Below are 27,727 nucleotides of genomic sequence, written 5' to 3' on the forward strand. Positions count from 1 at the left end.
ACACAACAACATCCCCTCCTGCAGTTTCCAGTAACTGGTAGGCAGAAGAATCACTGCTCTGACCATCAAGGTAGAACATAGTCACTGTGGCTAGTAGCCATTGATAGCCCTCTCCTCTTCCATGAACTTGTCCAATCCTCTTTTTAAAGTCATCTAGGTTGGTGGCCATCTCTTCCTCCTGTGGAAGTGAGCTCCATAATTCAACAACATGCTGTGTGAAGAAGGACTTTCTTTCTCCCAAACTTCCCCTTGCCATCCCATCAGACATTAGGCTTTAAGGTCTTCCCAATAGAGGGCAATCTCCAAGCTGGCAGCAGTAAAGAGCATAGCTAACTAGCCCCAACTCATTCCTGCTTTAAATGGAATTCTCCAACACCACTTCTCAGAATGTGGCTTCGGAGCATGGGAAGGGATTCTTAGAATCATAGAATTGTAGAGTTGGAAGGGACCCCAAGGCAGGAATCTCAACTAAAGCATCCATGACAAATGGCCATCCAACCTCTGCTTGAAACCTCCAAGATAGAGTCCACCACTTTCCACTGTTGAACAGCAATTACTGTCAGAACTTTCTTCCTGATGTTTAGCTGATGTCTCTTGTAACTTGAAGCCATTGGTTCAGGTCCTCCCCTCCAGAGCAGGAGAAAACAAGCTTGCTCCATCTTCCATGTGACAGCCCTTGAAATATTTGAAGGTGGCTATCATAACTCCTCTCAGTTTCCTCTTTTCCAGGCTAAACATACCCAGCTCCCTCAACTGTTCCTCATAAGGCATGGTTTCCAGACTTTCCTGCTAACATTGAAAATCTCAGTTCCTCCAGAATCTGTGGTAATGAGTGCTCACTTTCTTTAAACATGCCAGGGAAGCTTTTGAGGATCTTCCTGTCCCACCCTGAATAAGCTGACACAGAAAAGTGACAGGAGCCAGAGATTATCTTTAGTGGACCAGGATATTTTGGGGCCCACTGAGCATAAGGTCCCTTGGCACATCACAGACGCCAGCGCACCAAGGCTGACAAGCAATTGCTGTCCCCTGAGGATCTGCTCTGGGCTGAGGAAACAGGATGCCATTAACACAGCCATGGGCACCATTACTAAAATGAAGGGCGTGAATGCAAGGATAATGAGTGGAAATCCTCTTAGACTCCAGTTGCAAAGCTTTGCCTGCCCTCAGAATTGTGCCATCAAAGAGACAGCTGGCAAAAAAGGGCCCTCAGAAAGCTAATCAGGAGGAAAAGGAAAGCTCTAGAGAGACATGATACGTGCTCCACAGGGAATCTCTTGGCCGATTTTGGGAGAGTGTCAGCCTTGCATGGAGAAGGTCCCAAGGTTTGATCCCCAGTGGAATCTCCAGGTAGGGCTGTGACAGGCCTAGGTCTGGAATCCTGGAGGGCTGCTGCCAGTCAGCATAGATAATACTGAGCTGGATAGACGATTGGTTTGACTTGAGATAAGGCAGCTTCCAAGAGTTCTCTTGAAAGAGGGATCAGCTGTTAAACCACTCTGGGAACAGTAGCTCTCTGAGAGGAACAGAGGTCTCCTTGCAACTCTCGGCACCCTAAAAAAAACCACAGTTCCCAGGTGGTGGGAGAGCCAGTGTGGTGTAGTGGTTAAGAGCAATAGACTCGTAATCTGGTGAACCGGGTTCGCTTCCCTGCTCCTCCACATGCAGCTGCTGGGTGACCTTGGGCTAGTCACACTTCTCTGAAGTCTCTCAGCCCCACTCACCTCACAGAATGTTTGTTGTGGGGGAGGAAGGGAAAGGAGAATGTGAGCCGCTTTGAGACTCCTTAAAGGGAGTGAAAGGCGGGATATCAAAGCCAAACTCTTTTTCTTCTTCTTCCTCTTCTTCTTCTTCAGAAGTCATGCTTGCTTAAAGTAGTACGATACTGCTTTGAACATATAGTGCAGACAGGATCTCAGGATGTAAAATTAAGCAGCTGACAAGATAATCAATATGCTCCTGAGGACCAAAGGAAGGCATGTGGGTGTGTGAGTGTGGGTGTAAATGCATGTGCAAGAGAAGGGAGCAAAGGAAAGGGGGAGGCCACCACCCCACTTTTCCTAAATAGCATTTGTGAAGCCACCATAATTCTGTAGTTTTAAGAGCATGAAATATGCTCTGCTGGATCAGACCAAAAGCCCATCTATTCTAGCATCCTGTTTTCTCAACGCCTAACCAGATGTCCATTATGGGAAACCCTTGCAAGCAGGATCTGAGCACAACAGAAACTCTCCCCACTTGGAAATCCCAGTGAAGGAAGAACATAAGAAGAGCCTGGGTGCTGGATCCAGCCAAAGGATGCCCATCTCATCCCATCTTCTCAATAGGAAGTCCACAAGCAGGAGCTGATATGGGTACTTTCCATCTAAGACAATCCCCAAACTAGAAATTTGCAAAGCCCTTTTGATCAGTTTCTCAAACTCATTGAAATCCATTTAACTGCTGCCAAAAAAAAAATCAGTGGGTATTTCACCTGGGCAGGTACATTAAAATTGAGGATGGGGGGTGTTGGCTCTTGAGATTTGTTTTGGAGCCTCCAAATCCAGAGCCCCATGGAACAGAGGAGTCTTATACCTAATTTACAGGTAGGTGTTGGTCTGCTGTAATTGAAACAAAATTAAAAAAATCCTTCCAGTAGCACCTTAGAGTCCAACTAAGATAGTTATTGATATGAGCTTTCGTGCGCATGCATACTTCTTCAGACACCAATTTATAACATTAAAAATGCATTATAAAAATGTGACACCAGATGGTGCTATAGAGCAGAATCCAAAGTCAATGGCAGATTGCCTTGGGAGCGTTTTCTCCCCTATAGCATTTTTCCCCCCATAGTGTTTTTTTATATCTGTATAGATCCCGCCCTAGTCAGGCTACTGAGTTACATCTAGCTCAATATCATCCACTCAATATTGACTGACGGCAGGTTCTCCAGGGATTCAGAGAGAAGTCTCTCCCAGACCTACCTGGAGATGCCACTGGGGAATGAACCACCTATACAATAAATATCCTAATTTATTCAGTCATGGGTTAAAAAGAACAACCAGATTACCCTGGGTCCATTTCCCACCTGTGACTCTCACCTGTATGGTCCCTGGATGCTGATCATTCCAAGCTGTTCTGACTGGTCAATCAACTGGCACTGGAACTTCTTGTCCTGCAGGACTGTCATGATATGGGACCAGTTGTGCTGTGCTACTGCTCCCCCAATTGCAAGGTAGTAGCCATCCCCTAGGAAGGAGGACAGGCAATATTAAATAGGCATCTTGCTGCTTATCTACTACAGAGTCTGGTTCAAGGTCCTTGTATTAATTAACATAGCCCTGACCAGCTTAGGTCCAAGGAACCTCAGGGATCCCCCGAGTCCTTCTATTCCAGCTCCATCACTGAAATCATCTGCAAGAGTGCCATTTGTCGTACCTCTGAGTTGGCGAAGCTTGTTTGACAAGAACAAGAAAATGAACCTTGGCTGTCATTCCTGTGAAATGCTCTGCCAGTAAAGATTGAGCAGGTGCCTTCTGTGCCAACATTTAAATGCCCATTGAAAACTTTACTATTCCACCACAACCATGCAAGCAGTTAAGAGTGCAACCTTCCACAACAGTCAACTGATGCTTGCTTTTAACTGTTTATGGTTTTATTGCTGTAAACCACTTTCATATTTTTTAAATGATATACAAACACTTTTATAAATAAATGCGTTCAGCAGCATCTGGATTCCGATTTGTGGGGCGAGGTCTCCATCTGTCAGAAAGAGAATATGGACTTACCTGAATCCAGAGAGGAGTTTCCACCTTGGCTGTGAGTCCTGGAAGACCTGCTCCCTGCCTTGCAGGCTTTCCCCCACCTAGCCTGGGAAGGTGGGTCTCCAAATAACTCCAGCTACAAAAGCTGAGACTGCTGAATAGATTTTTTTGGGTTGGAGCAGTGTTTAGGGTTGGGGGGGCAGGGGGATGTTCTTATTTATATTATTTTTTGGTATCTTTATATTTAGATCTCACTATGATTTGGGTGGAAATTGTTCGACCTGGTGTACTTTTAGATGTGTTTTATTGCTTATGACTATTTTGTGTCACATTCATTGCTCCACCCACTCTTGCCTCTCATCCCACCCACCACAGGTATGTGGCCCCAGAAGCATGGAAGGTGAGCATGTTGTCATCTTGGATGCTTTCTCAGTGGGCTTCCTGAAAGCAGGCATCTCTCTGGCACTGGGACCAGGATGCTGAATTTGTCATGCCTCCAGAGCAGGCAGCTGGTGCCCAGTGGAGCTGTTGGGGTGGAATGCAGGGAGCCCAGCAGGGAGCCTTAACCAATGGCAAGGAAAGCCAGACCCTGATGAATCTAGTCCAGCATCCTATTGTCTCCATGGCCAACCAGGTGGCCCTAAAGCAGGACCCAAGCACAAGAGCACTCTCCCCTACCCACTAGTATTCAGAAGCATTGCTGCCTCCAACAATGGAAGCAGAACTTAAGAGCGAAAGGTCAACCAAAAGCCTATCTTGCCCAGCATCCTGTTCTTACAGTGGCCAACCAGATGTGCCATTGCAAAGCCCACAAGCAGGACCCGAGCACAGCAGCACTCTCCTTACTTGTAATTCCCAGCAATTCAGAGGCATACTGCCTCAGACAGCAGAGGGAGGACATAGACATAGTGGCTAGTGTCCATCAATAGCCCTCTATGTAAGTTGTTGGCCATCATTGTCTCCTGCACGAGGGAGTTCCACCGTTTAACTATGCACTAAATAACAAAGTCATTTTTTATTTGTCCTGAATCTTCCAGCATTCAGTTTCATTGGATGTCCACAATTTCTGGTGTTCCGATAGAGAGAGAAACATTTATCCACCTGCTTTCTCAATGACATGTATTATTTTATTTCCACCAGGTAGCATTTTCTTTCTTTTGTCCCTATCCTTCTCCCAGGGCAACACAGGAGGATGTGCACACACCAGACAGGTAAAGCACATTTCCCCCAAAAGAATAATGGGAACTGTAGTTTAAGCGTGCTGTGAGTTATAGCTCTGTTGGGTAAACTACTGTTGCCACGTGGGGAGGACTGGGGCTTTGAATGTTCTGTAAATGTATGATGTTTGTGCAGTCTGAGACTAAGAGGGAGAAAGAAGATGAACACCAAGTCCACCCTCAAGACGGAGGGCAGGGAGGTGGGAGTGGCTGAGAGCAGGCTGAGCCCTATTAGCCCCAGTGAGTCAGCCTCCACCAGGCTCCATCTAGCTGAGCTCCTTTTTACATCTGGACTCTCCTTCCTTGAATGTTTTGCAGCAGCAATTGGATGGCCATCTGTCAGGGATTCTTTAGCTGTGATTCCTGCATTGCAGCAGGGGGTTGGTCTAGATGACTATTGGAGCCCCTTCAAACTCTCCAATTCTGTGATGTAAGGTCAAATAAGAAGCGCTCCCTCCAGCTACCCATTTTAGCTTGCCAGTAATTGTGCAAATCCACTCACCGGCTGATTTATTTTTAATTTGCCCTTAATTATTCCAAATAAGGGCTGTAGGAGCGGTCACGGGTGCACCTACCCGCCAGCCCAGAGACAGTAGATGCAGCAAGGGTTGACAGAAACTCAATAAGCACCTTTCAGTTTGCAAAAAGGCCTCCAAGGAGGAGTGTTTAATTAGGTTATGCTGGCTGCTGGATGGAGCCTGGGGGTGGGGTGGGGGGGAGACATGGCCAGCCTGGTGTCTAGTCATAGGTAATGAAATCACCATTCACACCAGCCACCTGCCATCCAAAAAAATTAAGGAGGCTGTCATGTCAAGGTCCAGGACAGAAAAAGACGTGACTGGCATTCTCATTCCTGCTGTGCTGAGAATGACTTCATTTGGGTCTGGTGTGAGGGAGAGCAGTCCTGCAAGGTAGGTGAGGATGAAAGAAGTAAGGGAGGAGGGTGACTCCATTAAGCCCCTTCCTGTGAGGATTTCCAAGTGTCATCAAGACTCAGACTGTGGGGCTGGAGCTGCCTGCTCCCTCTTGGCCTGGCTGTTGGCACCAGTTCTATGCTCCTGGATCTGATTTGGTGGAGGGGGGGATAGTGTGCTTCAGTGGGCGGAAGACTGCTCTTTATCAATGGCAAGACAGCCAGAACCACCACCGACCATCAGCTTCAGCTTTTAAGAATGGTAACCTTAAAAACTTGGCCTGGTGCTTGCTTTCCCCTCTTCCCTCCTGCTCCTTTTTCCTCATGTGCCATGTCTCTTTATAAGCTTGTGAGCCCAAGAGATCAGGGAACCATCTTAAAACTGATTTCTAAAAGTCCTCCTGAAAACCCATTTTTGGCTAGACGGCTCTTGCACTAAGCACTGGAATTCTCACACACAAGAAGCAGTGATGGCAATCAACTTGGATGGCTTTGGGAAAAAGAGGAATAGACTAATTCATGGAGGAAAGGGCTTTCAATGGCTACTAGCCATGAAGACTGTGTTTCCCCTCTGCTGTCAGAAGAGAGATTGAACAGACAGACTCTTATGTCCCCTGGATTGCTGGGACCTGCCCACCTCCAGACCCCACCAAATGTTTCAAGAGTTGCCCACCCAGCTCCTGTCTACACCAAGACTTCTGAAATATACTTGGAGTCGTGCTCTTTATTCAGCTCATAGTAGCAATGAATGAAACTTTCCCCAAAACGTCTAGCTATATATACATTATTTACACAATGGGCCCCGCATGATTGGCTAATTCCAGGCTGCTCCTCTAGGCCAATCAGGTTGCTAATTCACTTCATCCAGGAGCCTGATTGGCTGCTCCTGCAGGCCAATCAGGTCGCTGATTCACTTCCACCTGGAGCTGGATTGGGTGGCTCCTGCGGACCAATCAGAATGCTGCATTCTGGATCCTAATGTTCTAGGATTCAGCTCAGTACATAACAACTTCCAATCTAACTGCAGCTCTACTCAAACAGAGTGCTAAGAAAAACCAGCATCTAATTGGTTTAGAATGATCAAGGATCAGTGTTGTGGCCATTGCCGTTTTACCTTCAAAGGCAGGTGCCAGCGCAGAGTCCTGTGTGCCGGGGTCTATTGCACTAACGGTCAGATCACTTTCGACTCCCCCACGCATATTCAGCATGCAGGTATAAACTGTTGCTCCTGAAACAGAAGCCCCAGATCTTTTTTTAATCCCCAAATCATTCCATAAAAGCAGCATTTGGAAGCAGGAATGTATGCATATGCAAAGTCATTTAAAACACAGAAGGAATCCAAAGAGAGAAGCCCTGATAACACTTTACTGGGAAAAGCAAATGAAAACAGGGTATTAATGTGAGAAGAAAGGAATGGAGTGGTTGGCCTTGTACACAGCATATATTTAGACATTCAATCAAACACACAGAGGGGGGAAAACTCCCTCAGAACTACAAAGCCAGTCAGAGCATGTGCTAACTCAGTAATGGTTATGCCACCCTTCCTGGTTGCTAAGCAACACTTCCACTTGTACCCCTCTTGGCTAGCTAACTAACAAAATTAACCCTTAGGCTACAAAGTGAAGGATCCTTGCCTTTGCTCTTCCATTAGGGTAGAGGAGGTGTGGGGGAAACAATTCCATTAGGATTTATCTGAATTGTTCAATAACTAAACAGTCTCCTTTTAGCTGAGGTAACTATTAGCTGAAACAAGACAGAAATGGATTTGAATGATGAGAAAGGAAATTCCAACCAAACATTAGGAAATGCTTTGTGACAGTAACAGCTGTTCAATAATAGAACGAACTCCCTCAGAAGGAGGTGGACTCACCTTCATTGGAGGTGTTTAAAGAGAAGCTGTCGGGAATTCTTTAACTGTGATTTATGTAATGCAGGGAGTTGTGCTAGATGCCCAACAGTACAATTCTATGATTCTGGGACTTTAAAAATGGGGTGAAAGGCAGATGTAATATGAGGGAAAAATGAGGAAAAGTTTGTATGCATCTCCCTTAAACACACACACACACACATTTCTTTCCTGGTGGCGTTGATTTCCAATAGGACTGTGCGTCGAATTCAGTCAAAGCCTGAATCCCGAACTGAATAGACTGTGATCTCCTGTAGTTAGTTGCTAAGAAGCATACTTCCTCTGAAAGAGGAAGCCATCCCAGCCGCTGCATTTGCCACTGGTAGGCTTGTGCTCCCATGAATTCCTATAATCCCCTCTTAAAGCCATCACAAGCAGAGCCAAATCAACACAGGCTGCAGCTCTCAAAGAGATGCCTGCGTCCTTTGGGGTATTCAAACCTCCTCCCGGGCACAGAGCCCTTTGTTTGAAAGCAACCTCCCCTGCTTGATTGGCAGAAGCCTTGGCTGAACGTTATCATTAACTGGGAGGGGATTATGTGCCTGATGCAAGAGAAGGCATTGATGACATTGGCAGCGCCAGCAGAACACCGCTGGAAATAAGCGGGTGGGGTTGTGGTGGGGGGTACCTGGAGGCTTGGAAACGTCAGCCGTAAACAGCCAGTCAGCTGCCCTCTTGGCCTCTGGGCCGACGAGGTAGAATTTCCCAAAGTAAGACATGTCGAACACCGCCAGGGCATTTCGGCAGGTTAAGCATTCGTTCCTGATCTAAAACCGGGGAGGGAAAGAAAACAGAGCCATGGGGTGATGGGGGCACATGGCAGGCAGGTTTGGTCACGTTGAAAGGGAGAATCAAGGGGCATGTAAGAAGTCGCTCAAGGTGACAAGAGAGCGTGGAAGGAGAGAAAAGGGACCTGTGATTCATGTTTTTTATCTCTTAAAAAGAAAAACAACAGATATTTCTTGGAATTTTTCTTTTCTTCAAAAGTCACTCCCACCACGCCAATGGCTCTTTTCCAGTGCTTGGCATCCCGTAACTCATGTCTGCGTGCAGTGACATCTCATCAGACTACCTATTAGACATCTTTCTTCCCAAAGAACTCAGACCTGAATCACTTTTGATTTTATGTTTCAACAGCTAAAGGTTCCCTTCCACCCCCACCCTCCAAGATGCAGTGCTGGGTGTATAGAACACAGGAAGCTGTTATACAAAGAGCCAGCTGTGAAACCCCCTCCCATAAAGGATGCTGCTGTAGCAACGAAGTTTTAAAAAGCCTCAGTGGAGGATTTTAAAAAGCTCCAGTTGGCTCCAGTGGAGGCTTTTTAAAAGCCTGATTGTGGTGCACTCCTGATGGATGCCAGCAAGCCTGAGTTCCTCTGCCAGAATATCCCAGGTTCAAATCACTGCATCTCCAGGTGGAGATGGGAATGCCCCTTGCCTGAAGACCCCCTCCCATTAGAAGCCCCTCTTGGCAACAGGACCACTGCATCCTCCTCCAAGGGCATTCTACTCACAACATTGTGGTGAGGTGGGAAATCAAATGTGTATTCATCCGACAGCAAGCGGTTGTATTCATAGTCTTCATGTGGGGTTTGGTCATAAGCGCCATAATAATCATATTCCAAAACCTGCAACAACAACAACAACAACAATAATAATAATAATAATAATAATAATAATAATAATAATAATAGTTTATTTGTACCCTGCCCATCTGGCTGGGTTTCCCCGGCCACTCTGGGTGGCTTCCAACAGAGATTAAAAATACATTTAAACATCAGTCATCAAAAACTTCCCTAAACAGGGCTGCCTTCAGAAGCCAAAATTAGCCAAACCCATCCCTCTGGGAATTCTGCCCCTGGTGGGTTGAATGCCAAGGATAGGGGTTTTCCAATCCTTGGAAAGCCCCAAAGAGCCAAGATTGGGGGGAAACACACACCCATACATTTAAAGTCAGAGGGAGGTCTAGGACAAGACTGGAGTGAGGAGGACATTATGCGGATCATCCTTCTCACATTAATAGGGAAACAGGCTGGTACAAATCTGCAAGTTCCTGGGGCAAAGAGCAGCACAGGAAAACAGGCAAAAGAGCCTTTAGGGTACCTCATAATGGTAGTGCTAGAGGAACAAAGGTCACATGCAGAGGCATGATGCTCCACGATGCTCCTCCTTGGTATTACATCCCTAAATTTTGTACTTACTGGTGCCTCACTCTTTGGATGGAACCAGCCTGGCCTCTCCCAACCATGTCTCTCTTGAAATACACAACCTTGTTGCAGAAGTTCCTGCGAGGGTCGCAAAAATTTGAGTGCAGAGGGAGGAGATGGAGGGAAGAAGAGTGTTAAAAAAAAAAATGAACCCCAACATTCCATTGAACTAGGAGCCATGAAATTAGCCTGTGATCACTCTCCTGCTATTGCCTCCTCTTTGCTGTTCCTGGAGCTAATGTTGTTCTAGGCTCCATGCCCCCATAGCCTTAGGGTCTACCTGGGGCCTCTCGCCACAAATATTTTCCCCATACAAAGCCTGCTTGAGGCTTTAATCCCTGCAAAACTGACAACACCCGCTCCCCTCGCAGTTGTTGGATGGCTTTTCTCCCCCCCCCCCCCGAACATCACACAAGCTCGGCTAAGTTGTGTCCAGCAGCTTCACTGCTACCACACCTACAGTGCAACATAGAGGATTCTTCTCTAAAAACAACTTGCACCATATCCCTTCTGGCCGTGAGGGTACACAATGGTGGGTGGCTTGCTCAAATAAAGTATCAGCTTTGGACCATCCATGAGTATTATGTACTGAGCTGAATCCTAGAACAATAGGATCCAGAATGCAGCAGTCTGATTGGTTCGCAGGAGCCACCCAATCCAGCTCCAGGTGGAAGTGAATCAGTGACCTGATTGGCCTGCAGGAACAGCCAATCAGGCTCCTGGATGAAGTGAATCCGCAACCTGATTGGCCTACAGGAGCAGCCCGGAATTAGCCAATCACGGGGCCCATTGTGTAAATAATGAATATATAGCTAGACGTTTTGGGGAAAGTGAAGCTGAATAAAGAGCATGAAATTCGCACTCGACTCAGAGTATATTTCAATGAGGTTTCTAGATCAAACCCTAGAGTCATGCAAACAATCCATTTCAGAACATGCCTGTTTCAGAAGTCTTCCAGCAAAAGCTACCCACATCCCTGGATGCCTCTCTGCCTAATGCCCCCATGTCCACCCAGAATTTCTTCCATGAGCTTTGGGTCTGACCTCATAGAGGGGGTCTTTCCTCATATTGCGCCCAGCCAGAGGCTCGTCATGTGGGAAGACGACAGAGTAGTTTTTTGCATATGATTCATGGCTCCTTTCCCGGATCCAGCGGTTGTTGTTCGTAAGGGAGTGGTGAAACCTCCTATAGTGAGGTGAACATTTCAGAGGCAGACAGAGACAGACCCAAGTGTTATCTTCAGATGAGGACCAAATGGTGAAATAAAGAGATGAGTGTGCTGTCACTGCCCTCATTTCCCCCCAATACCAATGATATTTAGTGGATTGGTTTCCAATCTGGACATGAGATGAATAAGCAAACACCAGCAATTTCTGCTCCCAGAAACCCTACTGCGAATGCTCCCAGCACATTTTTAAATGCTAAATTTTGGGAGTTTCAAACTGGGGGGTTTTCATGGAAAAAGGAGACAGAGGGGGCAGATATAGCACACCCATCTCATTTCTGTCTAACCTGTTTATTTCTCCATTTGTCTAATACCTGAATAAGTTTATTAGTGGTGTGTACATTCAAAATGGAGGGATTTGTAATTTTTTGTTGTTGCTTTTATGGTCCACCTTCTTTGCTCCAAGGAGCTCAAGGTAGTAGGTTAGGCTGACAGTGAGTGACTGGCCCATGGTCATGCCCAATGATCTTCATGGCTGAGTGGGGATTTGAATCTTGGTCTTTCCCAAATCCTAGTCTGGCACTCTGAACGCTACAGCATGTTGCAGCATCCATGACAAATTAGAGGTATGAGTTGGCGGTCTTCCTGATATATTTCAGAACCCAGAAAGATCTCCATCCACAATGGTGTTGGACTTCCAGGAAGGCAGATGGAGGTGGTGGTGGTGTGGAGGGGATTGGTTTCAGTGTTCTGGTTGAAAGGTTCCAAGCATAAGGGGCAGCACAGAAGTGGGAGGCAAATCTAGGTATCAGCAAACCGTTAGTTGTACAATCAGGGCCATCCCTACCATTAGGCAGGGTGAGGAAAAGTGCCTCTGGTGGCCAACGGAGGCAGCCAATAAGATTCAGCTAGTAATAACAGCATAGGAAGCATAGGAGTCAGACCACTGGGTGCATCTAGTTCAATACTGTCTAGGCTGACTGACAGTGACTCTCCAGACTTTCGGGCATGAAGTTTTTCCCCAGACCAACTCAGAGATGGCATTGGTTAGGGATTGAAGCTGGGGCCTTCTGCATGCAGAGCAGGCTCACTAATCGCTGAGCTACAGCCCTTCCCCCAGCCTTGCCTTAGATCTGGGCCTCCAAGGAGTGCTAATTCTTTTGCCTCAGGCACCAATACATACTTTTAATTTATAACCCCTGCAGAATTTGCAGGGTTCCGCAGATTAACAAGGCCATAAGTTCAGGAACAGGATTCTGAGCTCCCCTTGAGGAGGCTAATGATGACAGGCATGCTTATCCCCACACCACTTTTGGTGCTAAGATGCTCTTCCATTGCAGAATCCAAGAGTACATTGCAACAAAGGAGGCTGTTGGCAGGTTTTGACACAGAGGTGCTTCTGTGTCTGCTGTTTGAGAACATGCCATTTCCTCTGCTTCGGAACAGCACACCATTAAAATAAATTATGTTTTGAGTGACGCTGACACCACTCTCTTCCTCTAGAGGTAGGAGGGTATGAGGCACTTGCTTGCTTGAAGGCAGAGACAGACATTACAGGCTGTAGCATCATGGTAGAGTCAGGTCTTCTAGTTTCCAGCTCTTGAACTCACTGTCTGCCTGGCTACCAGCTTCACTTACGGTATATACATTGTTCCAATGCTGCCCTCTGTACCACTTAGTCATAGTTCAGTGGAAGAGCAGCTGCTTTGCATGCAGAAGATCCCAGGTTCAATCCTTGATAGCATCTCCAGGTAGGGCTAAGAAAGACTTCTTGTCTAGAACCCTGAAGAGTGTCTTCAAGTCAGTGCAGACAACAATGAGATGGAGGGACAATAAGAACCTAAGAAGACCCTGTTGGATGAGGCCAGTGGTCCATCTTGTTCTCATAGTGGCCAACCAGATGTCCATTATGGGAGACCCAAGCCCAAGAGCCCTCTCCCCTCCTATGGTTTCCAGCAACTGGGATTCAGAAGCAATGTGAGGCAGAGCATAGCCATCATGGCTAGTAGCCATCAGTAGTACTCCCCTCCAACTGTCTGACTCAGTATAAAGCAGCTATCTTTAAGACCACAAGCTTAGCACGAGTCAACAGTGTGATGCATCAGCAAAAGAAGCTAATGTAATTCTAGGCTGCATCAGTATAGTGTCCTAGACAAGGGACATGTTACTTGGTTTCATTCTATTCTAATAGTTCCACTCTATTCTGCCTTGGTCAGACCACACCTGGAGTCCTGTGTCCAGTTCTGGGCACCACAATTTAAGAAGGATGTTGACAAGCTGGAACCAAGATGATAAAGGGTGTGGAAACCAAGCCTTATGAGGAACAGTTGAGGGAGTTGGCTATGTTTAGCATGGAGAAGAAGAGAGTGAGTAGAGATATAGATTCAGGTAGGTAGCCATGTTGGTCTGAAGTAGTCGAAATAAATTTTAAAAATTAAAAAATTGTCCAGTAGCACCTTAGAGACCAACTAAGTTTGTTCTGGGTATAAGCTTTCATGTGCAAAAGTATCTGAAGAAGTGTGCACGGACTCGTCGTGACCTCTACTCTATTTTGAGTAGAGATATGATAGCCATCTTCAGATATCTGAAGGACTGTCCCATGGAAGATGAAGCAAGCTTGTTTTCTGCTGCTCTGGAGAGCAGAATCAAAAACCAATGGATTCAAATGGCAGGAAAAGAGATTCCAACAAAACCTCAGGAAGATCTTCCTGATGGTAAGAGCTGTTTGGCTGTGGAACCATTCAGAACCCTGAAAACAAGGCTGTTTGGGATGTGCTTTTTTAAAGGGTAAGAGCATGCAGAAAGTCAGATTTTCAATCCTCAAATCCCCCAGTTATATGCCCCAAGGTAATAGCCCTGACTAAAATTTTATCTTAGATCTATTTTACCACGGATTTATTAATTGCCTCCTAAGCAAACATAAGATAATTAGAAATTGTTAAAAACACCAAGAACCAGAAAATACATTGGAAACAGGGCTAAAACCCTAACAAGTGGCCACTCAAAGTAAAAACCCATCTATTCAGCTGGCCTGTCGGGGGGGAAATATCTTCAGTTGTTTCCAGAAAGTATGGTTGCCCCTGCTTCCATAGGGGGATCCACACTAAAAGCCCAGCTCGTCCAAATTACTGGGGAGCTGCTGCCAGTCAGTGCCGACAATACCAAGCTAGATTTGATGCAGGTGGGTGAGAAGAGAACTATGTATTCCACTCTGGGCTCTGTAGAGCTGGCTTCTCCAACCAGATGCACTCCAGAACTACAGTTCCCTGAGATCTTTTGACGAAGGGTGATATATAAATCTAATAAATAATAATAATAATAATAATAATAATAATAATAATAATAATAATCATCATCATCATCAGGATCACCCAGCTGTAGTCCAAAACCTCTGGAGGGCAACGGGGTATGGAAGGCTGCCTGAACAGATATCATTACTGCATAGCTATAATTTCAACTTGCATCCGACTCCCGGTGATCACACAGAAGCAGAATAGAGGCAATGAGATCAAACTGACAAAGAAATTAATGACGACTATTAAGAACCATCAGTTCCCAGCCATTCGAAAGACAGAAACATCTGTGGAGCAGGCCTGCGTTTGTGACGGAGCCCACCTGCTGCTGGCAATCCACACTGCTTTGCAATACAGGGTGAGAAAATCCTATACAGCAACCCCGCTTTCAGGCTCCTACAATGTGGTGTAAAGGTTAGAGCACTGAACTATGGCCTGGGAGACCAGGATTCGAATCCCTACTCAGCCATGAAGCCATGACCTTGGACCAGTCTCTTAGCTTAACCTACCTCACAGGGTTGTTGTGAGGATTAAATGTGAAGGAGTAGAAACATGCACATCACCTTAAGCTCCTTGGAAGAAAAAGGTGGTATATAAGAGTAACAAGTAAAAATAAATAAAATATTGCCCTAAAATGTATAACTCTTGGTAAAACTTAACAGTGAGTAAAGTACAAAAATAATAAATAAAATTGAAAGACAAATGTAAAGCGTTGTATTCAACCAAGTTCTACCCACAGGAGACTCCATCAGAGCTACTTTGGTCATGTCCACCCACTTCAGTGGGTCTACTCTAACTAACAGTGGATACAATGACCAAAGAGCATTAAGTTACCTAAATGCAACCTCAACAAACACCACACCATTAAAGATAGATTTTTACAAAATGGAGGCCAAGGTTTTATAAAACATCTGTCACTCCAGATGTTGCTGAACCACAACTCTCACCAGCCCCCAGCAAGCATGGACAATGGCCAACGGGAGTTGTAGTTCAGCAGCAGCTAGAGGGCCAAAGTTTCCCCCCTGCTGACCTACATGAACAGAAAGGGTTCCACATTGCACTGGAAAGACAACAAAGCTGGCAGCAAAAGAGGCTCATTGGGAAGACTGTGTCATAACCTAGGAAAAAACCATTCTGAGAAAGACCATTAGTCTACCTAGCTCAATATTGCCTGCACTGACTTGCAGTGGCTCTCTAGCATTTCAAGACAGGAGCCGTTCCTGGAGACTGAACCTTTGCACGCAAAGCAGATACTCTACCACTGAGCTATGGTCCTTAGTCCTTACCCTAGAAAGAAAGGTTCCAGTCTTCATAGTCCTGGGTAAAGGGCTCAGAAGAACAAGGATGCAAGAAGCTTCCTTATCCTGAATTATACCATTGCTCCCCCTAGCTCAGCACTCTATATGCTGACTGGGGGGTTTCTCTGCCATTTGCTGCCTCCTCACTGGAACCCCCCTGCCAGGACACAGGCAGCATTTATCATCAACTCCATCCAGCACTTTGTGCTCCCTTCACACTGAAGCTGGCAGCCTCAGAAACCTTTTTAAACAGGGTTTCAGACAAGGATACACCCTGAGCCTCACTGGGGAATTGAACCTGGAACCTTCTGTATTCAAGGCAGATTCTCTACAGGGCCAGAGCAGGAAGGGGCTCACCTAATGTCATAACCGTACATGTCCTTTTCAGGATACCCATGGATGATCCAGTGGGCTAGCTCCTTCCCACAGCCACCTCCGAGCATCATTCCTGGAGGGAGCAAAGAGCAAAATTGTGGAAAGACTACGAGCTCAGTTCTGGTACAGAAAACTAATTCCTGAGCTGAGATGCGACTCAGGAGGGCAGGATCTGATGGCTTTACTCTCCTCAAATTACTCCTGGATTCCTAAGGGCAACAAAAAGGGTCAAATATTGTGGGTTGTATCCAAAGCAAGCTCTATATTCAGAGGGAACCCCCCTGCAGTTAATAGTCATGAATCATTTAGGTTCATTCATTTCAAAAGGTGTGCTCTACGTAGAACTAAGTTGGGCAAGCCAGGCCACACCAGCCTACCAATTATAGGTAGATAGCTCTGTGCTTATGTGTTGGAGGCCCAAGCTGTGATGACTCAGGGGTCAGAGTCCTCAAGAGATGCAGCCAAGGATTCAGAACTGAAGAGGGACCCGCCCTCAGTGCCTACCAGAGAAGTACATAGCGAATCAGAGGCATTCGTGCAAGATGAGCACACAGTGCTAGGGCCTCTCCAGATGGAGCAGAACCATCTGGGGATGACTGCTGCTGAAACACCATTGGCGGTTTGATGGCCTCTCCAGCCTAAGCTCTGCAAGCAGCTGTCCAGAGTGCTGCTGAAGACAGCAATGCAGCTCCTACTGAAGACTCAGTCTGAAGATGACGGCTGCTGAAGCAACATCCTGTGGAACTCTCCAGCCTAAGCCATGCCTGGAACTGTCCAGGGGCCTAGCCTCTGCTCTGCTCAGGCTCTGGGAAGGGTCGCCTTGTGAGCCACAGACTTTCCAGCTCTCTCCTGCCACTTCCAGGTTCCCAGCGCCATGTGTGCGCATTGTGGTGCGCAAGTAGATCAGGTGCAAGTGAGGAGATGCCTGTATATAAATTTAATAAATAGCGGTAGTAGTAATAATTGTAGATCACACTTATGTAGGAGAGAAAGTTTGTCTCTTACCAGCGCTGTTGAAGCCACAGCCCAGAAAGAAGCCTCGGACTTCTGGCGCTTCCCCCATGAGAGGCTTGTGGTCAGCAGTGAAGGACTCTAAATCACAGGGGAAAATAATAAAACACAGACTGCTGAACTGCCAGTTTCTGGGAACCACAGGAGCAACAAGAGCTGTTTTTCTTAGGCCCTGCTTTATGGCTTCTCACAGGCCTCTTGGCCTCTGTGAGAACAGGGTGCTGGACTAGATGGGCCACTGCTGTGATTTAGCAGCCTGTTCTTCATTTTTAACAAAATAATTGCAATCCCCACAGAAGACAGGTTAAAAAAATTAAGGCATAGAGAAAAAGCGGGGGGGGGGCAGATCCATCAATAACACATTCAAAGCTCTTGGTGTAACCAAATTTTTAACACGCCTGCTATACCAAAAGCTGGCTACTCTGAAACCGCTTGATGTTTCTGAAGCAAGATGTGCTGTTCCCACCCATCAGCTGGTAGACAGGGCAGCGCACTTCAGTGAAGGAACCTCAGGAGCTCACTTGACATCTGGTATGGAGCAATTGGGTGTGACTTAGGAGAAACGGCCTGTCAGGCCAAATGGGGAAACATTAGAAAGAACATCCTGATGGTAACAGTGGAACGGACTCCTTTGAAAGGTGCTTGACTATCTCCTTCATTGGAGGCTTGTAAACAAAGGGTGAGTCGTGGGTGGCACTGTGGGTTAAACCACAGAGCCTAGGACTTGCCGATCAGAAGGTCGGCGGTTCAAATCCCCACGACGGGGTGAGCTCCCATTGCTCAGTCCCTGCTTCTGCCAACCTAGCAGTTCAAAAGCACGTCAAAGTGCAAGTAGATAAATAGGTATCGCTCTGGCGGGAAGGGAACCGGCGTTTCCATGCGCTGCTGTGGTTCGCCAGAAGCGGCTTAGTCATGCTGGCCACATGACCTGGAAGATGTACGCCGGCTCCCTCGGCCAATAAAGCAAGATGAGCGCCGCAACCCCAGAATCGGTCACGACTGGACCTAATGGTCAGGGGTCCCTTTACCTTTCCCTTTAAGCAAGGGGTGGGTCAGCGATTCTTGAGCTGTGGTTCTTGTGGTGCAGGGAGCTGGACTGCATGATCCTTGGGGTCCCTCCCAACCCTACAATTCCAAGATTCTATGAAAGGCTTTGGGGCCAAATATTCCCACTGACCTGAGGTTCACCAGTGTCCTAGGCTGGCCCTGAAATAATATGATTGGCAACTGGGTCAGCACTCATTTCAACAAGGTTTAAGAAGAACCCAGGGAAGAGAAGTCATTGGCTTTTTGCCCTCTGCCAGCAAAATTGCCATTGGCCTTCCCTGTTCTTAGTCATCCTTTCATGCACTCCAATTATTTCCAAAATTGTGGAAGGTGAATCAGAGCACTGAAGAAGAAGCATCCTCCTTAAGAACAGCTCTCTCAAAACTACCCTAATTGAGCTGAAAATACTTAAGGGGCTATTCCTGGCTTCAAAATGATTACTTTAGATATATAAATATATAACAGTCATCTTTCTCTCACTTCCAGCCCACACATTCCAATAAATTACCATCGTGAATTCTCCCTGTAGCTGATACTTATTTTTTTATTATTATCATCAGGGGAAAGAGAGGTATTTTATATATTAGTAAAAAGCTGAACCAATTTCTACTGTCAAAGTTTCATCAATGTCAACAAGGTATGGGGTGGTTGGTGGGGAGAGAGATAGAAAGGGATAAATATTTCAAATTAAATAAAGGCCCCTGATGTGTCGTTCCCCTGTTTTGGTGTTCAGTTTGTGGGGGTGGGGGTAAAAGAGTCAGTCAAGGGGGAATTTCTACACATTCTTTTGCACATGTTTCTTTTTTGGGGGGAGAGTGTTATGTGAAAGCAACCACACCATGGAACTCCCTGCTTGTTGACCTTCAATATACTCTTTTCGGCACCTGCTAAAAACATATTTTGCTTAGGCAAGCCTACTCAGATATGTAAAATGCTGGCATGTGGTTTAATCTGTTTTTAGCTCACTGCTGATTTTAAACTTTTGATAGGGATGTTTTTAACTGCTTTCATCAATTTACTCCTTGTGTAAACTGCTTTGATGTTTGAATTTTAACAAACAAGTCATACATAATTTTTATGAAATTAAATATGTATCATAACAGTGCCCTGAAACACTGCAGTTCAGTCCCCGAAGAGTTCAGCCAAGGTCCCTTTCTCTTCCCACAATCTGTTTAATGTACCTAATTATAATCATCATTATCATTGTCATCATCAATCATAATTATATACCACCCTTCATCAAAAGAGTCAGTGTGGCACAGTGGTTAGAGTGTGTTGGACTAGGACCAGAGACCACGGGTTCAAATCCCCCACTCCATGAGGCTCACTGGCTATGACCTCGGGAGCCAGTTGCTGCCTCTCAGCCTGACCTACCTCACAGGGTCATTGTGGGGATTAAATGAGGACGAGAAACATGTGCACCTCTTTGAGCTCCTTGGGGAGCAAATGGGTAATAATAATAATAATAATAATAATAATAATAATAATAATAAATTTATTATTTATACCCAGCCCATCTGGCTGGGTTTCCCCAGCCACTCTGGGCAGCTTCCAATATTAAAATACAATAGTTTATTAAACATTAAAAGCTTCCCTAAACAGGGCTGCCTTCAGATGTCTTCTAAAAGTCTGGTAGTTGTTTTTCTCTTTGACATCTGGTGGGAGGGTGTTCCACAGGGCGGGTGCCACTACCGAGAAGGCCTTCTGCCTGGTTCCCTGTAACTTGGCTTCTCGCAGTGAGGGAATCACCAGAAGGCCCTTGGCCCTGGACCTCAGTGTCCTGGCAGAACAATGGGGGTGGAGATGCTCCTTCAGGTATACTGGACCGAGGCTGTTTAGGGCTTTAAAGGTCAGCACCAACACTTTGAATTGTGCTCGGAAACGTACTGGGAGAGTACTAGGTCTTTCAAGACCAGTGTTATGTGGTCTCGGTGGCCGCTCCCTGTCACCAGTCTAGCTGCCACATTCTGGATTAATTGTAGTTTCCGGGTCACCTTCAAAGGTAGCCCCACACAGAGTGCATTGCAGTAGTCCAAGCGAGAGATAACTAGAGCACACACCACTCTGCGGGCAGGTAGGGTCTCAGCCTGTGCACCAGATGGAGCTGATAAACAGCTGCCCTGGACACAGAATTGACCTGCACCACCATGGACAGCTGTGAGTCCAAAATGGCTCCCAGGCTGCGCACCTGGTCCTTCAGGGGCACAGTTACCTCATTCAGGACCAGGAAGTCCCCCACACCTGCCTGCCTCATGTCCCCCCAAAACAGTATTTCTGTCTTGTCAGGATTCAATCTCAATCTGTTAGCTGCCATCCATCCTCCAACCACCTCCAGACACTCACGCAGGACCTTCACCGCCTTCACTGGTTCTGATTTGAAAGAGAGGTAGAGCTGGGTATCATCTGCATACTGATGAACACCCAGCCCAAACCCCCTGATGATCTCTCCCAGCGGCAGCTTGTAGATGTTGAAAAGGATGGGGGAGAGGACAGACCCTGAGGCACCCCACAAGTGAGAGCCGAGGGGTCTGAATACTCACCCCGCACCAACACTTTCTGAACACAGCCCACGAGGAAGGAGCAGAACCACTGTATGACAGTGCCCCCAGCTCCCAGTCCCTCCAGACAGTCCAGAAGGATGTTATGGTCAATGGTGTCAAAAGCTGCTGAGAGATCCAACAGAACTAGGAAACAGCTCTCACCTTTGTCCCTAGCCCACTGGAGATCATCAACCAGTGCGACCAACGCAGTTTCAGTCCAATGATGAGGCCTGAATCCCGACTGGAAGGGATCCAAATGGTCCACTTCTTCCAAGCATGATTAGAGTTGTTCCGCAACCACTTGCTCAATCACCTTGCCCAAGAATGGCAGATTTGAAACTGGGCGATAGTTGGCCATCGTGGCCGCATCTAAAGATGCTTTTTTAAGAAGCAGTTTCATAACTGCCTCTTTCAGTGGGTGTGGGAAGGCTCCCTCACAGAGAGAAGCATTCACCACCCCACGAAGCCCATTGCCCAGTCCTTCTCGGCTAGCTTTTATAAGCCAGGATGGGCAAGGATCCAAGAGACAGGTGGTTGGCTTCACTCGTCCAAGCAGCCTGTCCACATCCTCAGATGTAACAGTTTGGAATTGATCCCACGCAACTTGACTAGACTCTAGCACTCTCCTGCCCTGGCCCTGCTCCCACGGTGGAGTCTACCTCTTCCCGAATCTGAGCAACTTTATCTGCAAAAAACTTTGCAAAATCATTGCAGATCATGTGGCCCGTACTGGCCCCCAATGTAGCAGGTGGTTCCGCTAAATTGTGAACCACCTGAAGGAACCTCCTGCTGCTGTTTTCTGAAGATGCAATAGAGGCAGTGAAGAAAGTCTTCTTCGCCGTCACTACCGCCACTTGGTAGGTTTGACATTGAGCTCTAACCCGTGTCCAGTCAGCTTCAGAATGAGTTATCTGCCACCGGCACTCTAGCCATATCAGCGATTGTTTCATTGCCCTCAGATCAATGGAAAACCACAGGGCTGTCTGGGCTCCATGCGATCGGAGAGGGCACTTTGGAACCAAACAGTCAATAGCCCTGGTTAGCTCCACATTCCAGCGGGCCACCAGGGAATCAGCTGAAAGGCCATCAACATGGGATAAAGCATTCCCTACCACTCTCTGGAAACCATTTGGATCCATTAAGTGGCAGGGGTGGACCATCCTCCCTGCAGTGGAGTAGGGTCACGGAGAAGTCCAGTTGCACCAGGAAGTGATCTGACCACGGCACTTCTTTAGTTTTGCTTTTACTTAGTGTCAGATCACCCACATCCATAGAGGTGAACACCAGGTCCAAGGCATGTCCACGGTTATGAGTTGGGCCAGACTTATTCAGGGACAGCCCCATGGAGGCCATGCTTTCCACGAAGCATGGAATTTCCATGAATAAAGAAGGTCGCATGGTGGTTTAAAAAGCAGAACATATAATATCTGTCCAATACAAAAATCAAAACCATTGTATAAATACAATTATTATAATAAGCAATACATAACAGAAGACATTTTCCAATAAAATGCAGGTTGTCATTATAGCAGCAACATTGAAAATAGGGAAGAAAAATGCAATAATGGGGCACAGTGCATAGCAAATGCAGCATCCTCTAGACATTGCTGGACTATAACCCTCATGACCCCTTACCATTGATCATGCTGACTGCTGGAAGTTGAGAGTCCAGCAACATCTGAAGAGCACAATACTGGCTACCACCAACACAAGCGTATCAGGGTTATGTCTCCATATTGCTATCCAAGTTAACAATCTATCACTCTGTCTGGCATGTGGCATGTTTTTTGAGAGAGATCATGGCTACGGTTAATACCCAGCTGGTTATATGTTTTGCAATTGTTTCTTCTCCCCAGGGCCCCCCTGCTATGGATGCTACAAAGGTAGCGATTGCTGTTCTGATCAGTTACCTGTCACAATCAGCACTGTTTCCATTCCCCTGCAGCTCAGTAACTGCCAAATGCTCCATTATCTGTCCCTCTGTCTGCAATTTAACGAGTGTTACGCAGCTTATATAGGTATTTACATACCCTACACAACCATTTATGTAAATTTCAGTGGAAATCAAATGGCAAAACAATTTTTTAAAATTGAAATTTATACATTGTTTGCAGACTAGAGAAAGAAAGAGCAGCAGCAGCAGCAACAGCAACAACAACAACAACATTTTTCATGCACCACATAGTTAAACTATGGAACTCAGTCCCACCAGAGCAATGGGGGCAACCAGCTTTGATGGTTGTAAGATCCAAGAGCAGGCTTTTGAAATTTGCTAGGAATCTTACACCCTACCACTACTGAACAATTATGGCCATATTCACAGCATACATGTAAAGCACTACAGTACTACTTTAAATGGCCGTGGCTTCCCCAGAAGAATTCTGGGAACTGCCATTCATTAAGGGTGCTTGGGCAGCCCCAACTCCCCTCACAGAGCTATAGTTCCCAGAGTTTCCTGTGAAGAGGGGTTGTTAAGTCATTCTGAGAATTTTAGCTCTCTGAAGATAATAGGAGTCTCCTAGCAACTCTAAGCACAATTCAAAGTTTTGGTGTTGACCTTTAAAGCCCTAAATGGCCTCGGTCCAGTATACCTGAAGGAGCGTCTCCACCCCTATTGTTCTGCCCGGACGCTAATATCCAGTGCTGAGGGCCTTCTGGCGGTTCCCTCCCTGCGAGAAGCAAAGCTACAGGGAACCAGCACAGGTCCTTCTCGGTAATGGCACCTGCCCTGAGGAACACCCTCCCATCAGATGTCAAAGAGATAAACAACTACCTGACATTTAGAAGAACTTCCCTGTTCAGGGAACTTCCCTGTTCAGGGAAGTTTTTAATGTGTGACATTTGATGTATTTTTAATCCTTGTTGGAAGCCGCCCAGAGTCGCTGGGGAAACCCATCGAGATGGGCAGGGTATAAATAATAAACTATTATTATTATTATTATTAACAAACTACAGAACTCTTGATTGCTTAATGCCATATCACAGTGCATTAGACGGATAGTGTTGGTGTGATAGAAGTCTTCCTTCTCCCCATTAGACTGTAAACTCTTTGGTTCAAGATCCTGTTTGGTTTGGTTTATGAAAATGGATAGCAAACTGTATATAAATAAGAGTTCCAGGCAAATGCCGCCTGACTAATGTAGCCTGACAACTATCTCCTCTTTCTCTAGCTAATTTGGCTGCCAAGGAAACAGAACTCTGGTGCCACCTTTAGGACTAGCAATCATGACATTCTTCTACTCTGAGAACCTCTCTCCCCTTTTGTCACCACCCTCTGAGTTTAGAAATCAGCTTTTTCTTTTACCTAACTCCTAGCCCAGGACAACAGTCATTCAAACCCTTCCAGTCCTATTCCTTAGTAGGAAGCTTTAACTTCTTTTCTCACTCCCTGGGCCAGCCTCTCCACGAGACAGAGGGAGGAAGATGCCCCAGGTGGAAAGGTGGAAGGGAGGGATGTCATAAAATAGAAACTGGAGCATAAACTGCTTATTCATCCCATATCTGGAACAGAAATCATTCCAGCAAATGGGGTTGGTATTAACTGCTGCTGCTGCTGCTTTCAGACAGCCAACAGTATGGTGCAATGGTTAGAGTGTTGGATTATAACTTGGGAGACCTAGGTTTGAATCCCCACTTAGTCATGAAGCTCATTCTCTCAGCCTAACCTACCCTCACAGGATTGTTGTGAGGATAAAATGGGGGGGGGGTCATGTAAACTACCCTGAGCTCCTTGAAGGAAAAGGAGGCATATACAGTATTTTTCGCTCTATAGGACACACCGGACCATAGGAGGGGGAGAACAGGGGGGGAAAATTCTCCCCCTCTCTGCTCAGCACCCATTCAGTGAAGCGGCAGGATAAATGGAGCCCCTTCCATTTCTCTTCCCGCTTCGCTGAAGGGGCGCTGCGCAGAGAGGGAAAACTGTGCAGCGCCTCTCCAGCGAAGCGAAGCCTGGAGAGCAAGAGGGATCGGTGTGCACCAACCCCTCTCGCTCTGGGGGCTTCAGGCGGCTATCCTCAAGCCTTCAAAGCGCAGCAGGAACTCCAGCTGCGCTCCGAAGGCTTGTGGATAGCTGCCTGAAGCCTCCGGAGTGCAGCGGGAGTTTCCGCTGCGCTCTGGGGGCTTCAGGCGGCTTCAGCGAAAGCAACGCGAAGCCTCCAGAGTGTGTGGGGGAGCTCTCCCTCTGCACTTCGGAGGCTTGGAGTTGCTATCTCTGAAGCCAAGGAGCCTGCATTCGCTCCATAAGACGCACACACATTTCCCCTTAATTTTTGAAGGGGGAAAAGTGCGTCTTATAGAGTGAAAAATACAGTAAATGTAATAAATAAAACTTATTCATTTATTTCCCCCTTCCCCTCATTTGTATAGTGTTTCCTTTTCGCTGAAATGGAGGGGTTGGAATAAAATAATGACACCAGAGTAGGCATAAGTTATTATGAAAGTTACATCATTTTGCCCGCAGTAGACAGCAGCATAAATAATGCTGGTTTTGGTGGAAGGTAAAACTGCAGTGAAGTGGAAATGGGTCTGCAGGCAATGAATACCATGCAGAATGGAATGAAGTGTCTCATCTTAAGTCCCTGTTGGAGAGATGGCAGAGCTGGGCATATGTGCTTCATGCAGCCTGTCCTGTACCTCCTAAATTAGTCTCAGCTGCAGCAGAGGATGCTAAGATAAGATTCAACTGCCAGCGTTTGCAGCTTTTGTATATGGGATTTCAATGAATGTCAGCTTGCCTTTTGCCTCTGAAAGGTCGTGGCTCACTGGTAGAGCATCTGCTTTGCATGTAGAAGGTCCTAGGTTCAAACCTCTGCAGTATTTCCCAGTGGTGCTGGGATAGCCTGGGCAGGTACCACAGAGAGACCAGCTGCCAGTCAGTGTTGACAACAATGAGCAAGGCAGACTAATGGTTTGACTCAATACAAGGCACCTCTCTGCACTCCTATTTAATCCAGCCCTTTATTCAGAAACCACAAGGACTAGAATTCTGCTTGCAAGAAGGCCCCAGGTTCAATCCCTGCCATCTCCTAGTAGGCCTGGGAGAAATTCCTTTCCTGAAACCCTGGAAAGACACTGCCAGTCAGTGTCAACAATATTGAGCTAGGTGAACCAATGGCTCTGACCTGGATATACCATTGATTAAAATGAGATGAGGGTTGGGCAATGAAGGTCTTTTGCTTCTATCCAAAACTAGCCGTCAACTCCTGACTACAACTAATGAGAATAAAGTGCTGTTAGATTCAAGGGTCTTTTTCTCAGGTAAATGGTGTCAGGGTTGCAGACTGTCTCTAAATCCTGTGCCATGCTTTTATGGGCCTGGAATATCCTTACCTGGGCCACAGACTGTGGATTTGATTCCGGTTTTCTCCAGCACTGGAACTCGGTTGATGGCGCCTTCAATGTGCTGTGTAAACACATCCCAATCCAGATCAAAGAGACCAAAAGCAAACTTGTCCAGCACCTGAAAGAGCCAGCATGCTCATTTCCAAATGTTCTGCCCCCTCAAGAAGTTTTCAAAGATGGGGATTCAGTTTTGGACAGCTGTGATTCCCAGTCCAATGCTGTCTTGCTATGGTCAAGACAGAAGCCCATCTCCTTCATTTCAGGAAGGAGAGAGATATTGAGGGCTACTAGCCATGATTGCTATGCTCTGCCTCTATGAACAGAGGCAAAAACACCTCTGAAAACCTGTTGCTGGAAACCACTGGAGGGGAAGAGGGCTCTTGTGCTCAGAACCTGCTTGTGGGTTTCCCACTTGGTCATTTGAACAGGATGCTGGACTAGGTGGGCCACTGGCCTGATACAGAAGGCTCTTCTTATGTCCATACCAAGCCTGACCTGTCCACACTGCCTGCCCATCACAGGTGACAGTGCTGCAATACCTTTCTCCACTTCATGGAGGGGCTCCAATATCTGTGCAAGAGTTCATACACAGCTTTCTTAAGCGGGGACTGGTTCACACGCCAGCAGGTTCTTTGTGCAAGCCCTGGAATTTTAACGACACCTCTTCAAGGTAGACCAAGGTGGTGCCTTCAAAATCCTTCAGAAACATCTCTGATTTCAAAGTCGTCTGGGCTTGTAAAATGTAGTGTTTTAAGCACCTCGTTCAACACACACAAACATACACACACCTCTCTTCCCAGCCTCATGCAGTGCTGTGCTTTTTTAAATTCCTTATGAACACTACTCACCTCCTCCCAGAAGATGGGATTTGACTCATATCCACCCACAGAAAGGGCATCGCCTTGGAGACGCAGATACACGGAGGTGTCATGATCTCGAACATTTGGCATGTTCTAAAAATACCCAAAGAGGAAAAACTAACAAATCTGGGGGAAGACACAGCATGTTCACATACACACAAACACACACCGTGTTTGCTTGTCTGTTTGTTTTCAACTGTGTCACCTGGTGCCCAACCTTTTTTATTTTTATTTTCCTGGGTGCTTTACAATCATTTTAAGGCCTCCTGTGATTTTAAGAGCTCTGATAGCAGAATGTATGTTGTTTTTTTCTGCTCCTGGATTTATTTATTTATAGATTGTTTATAAATGATGATATACATTATGGTGATGTACAGCAAAATCACAACTTTGTAAAATTATAAAGTCATAAAATGCAGATCAAACGGCCATCAATGAATTAAATTAATTTCCTAAAATCACTTGGGGGGGGATGCTTTCAAAAGGTGATGAAATATCAGAATCATAGGTGCTGTCTGATTTCAACAGAAGCACTGTATGTATATTGTTAGTTTTGCAGTGACGATGCTTGGCTATGGCACGAACAGGATGCTAGACTCAGTGCGCTTGCATTGTCATCCTGCCAGGCTTTCCATGTGCTCTGTCCCCTGACCGATTTCTCCCCTTTGACACCCCAGAGTCTCACTCCAGAAGCTCTTGATTCATGGGGATGTTTTAGGGTAGATGTAGACCCTATGGTAAAACTGGAGCAAAGCCACTTCTGCCCTGCAAAAGGAGGTGGTGTTGTGGGCTTCACGCCCCCACCACAT

The 27,727-nt window shown here is 46.4% G+C and overlaps 1 protein-coding gene across 1 annotated transcript in view; it reads right to left on the reverse strand.

Moving 5' to 3' along the window:
• Positions 1 to 27,727, reverse strand: part of SARDH (sarcosine dehydrogenase) — a 48,689-nt gene that overhangs the window by 11,095 nt on the left and 9,867 nt on the right. Inside the window, exons 8-17 of the mRNA XM_081897795.1 lie at positions 26,907 to 27,011; positions 26,047 to 26,176; positions 17,123 to 17,209; positions 16,100 to 16,190; positions 11,030 to 11,171; positions 9,981 to 10,064; positions 9,294 to 9,407; positions 8,408 to 8,546; positions 6,988 to 7,101; positions 3,081 to 3,228 (exon numbers count right to left, since the gene is read on the reverse strand). Of these exons, the coding sequence (XP_081753921.1) occupies positions 3,081 to 3,228; positions 6,988 to 7,101; positions 8,408 to 8,546; positions 9,294 to 9,407; positions 9,981 to 10,064; positions 11,030 to 11,171; positions 16,100 to 16,190; positions 17,123 to 17,209; positions 26,047 to 26,176; positions 26,907 to 27,011 (1,154 nt within the window). The remainder of the gene's footprint in view (positions 1 to 3,080; positions 3,229 to 6,987; positions 7,102 to 8,407; positions 8,547 to 9,293; positions 9,408 to 9,980; positions 10,065 to 11,029; positions 11,172 to 16,099; positions 16,191 to 17,122; positions 17,210 to 26,046; positions 26,177 to 26,906; positions 27,012 to 27,727) is intronic.

Source organism: Podarcis melisellensis (genome assembly GCF_964234715.1).
Source record: "Podarcis melisellensis genome assembly, chromosome: Z".
Classification (NCBI taxonomy): Eukaryota; Metazoa; Chordata; class Lepidosauria; order Squamata; family Lacertidae; genus Podarcis; species Podarcis melisellensis.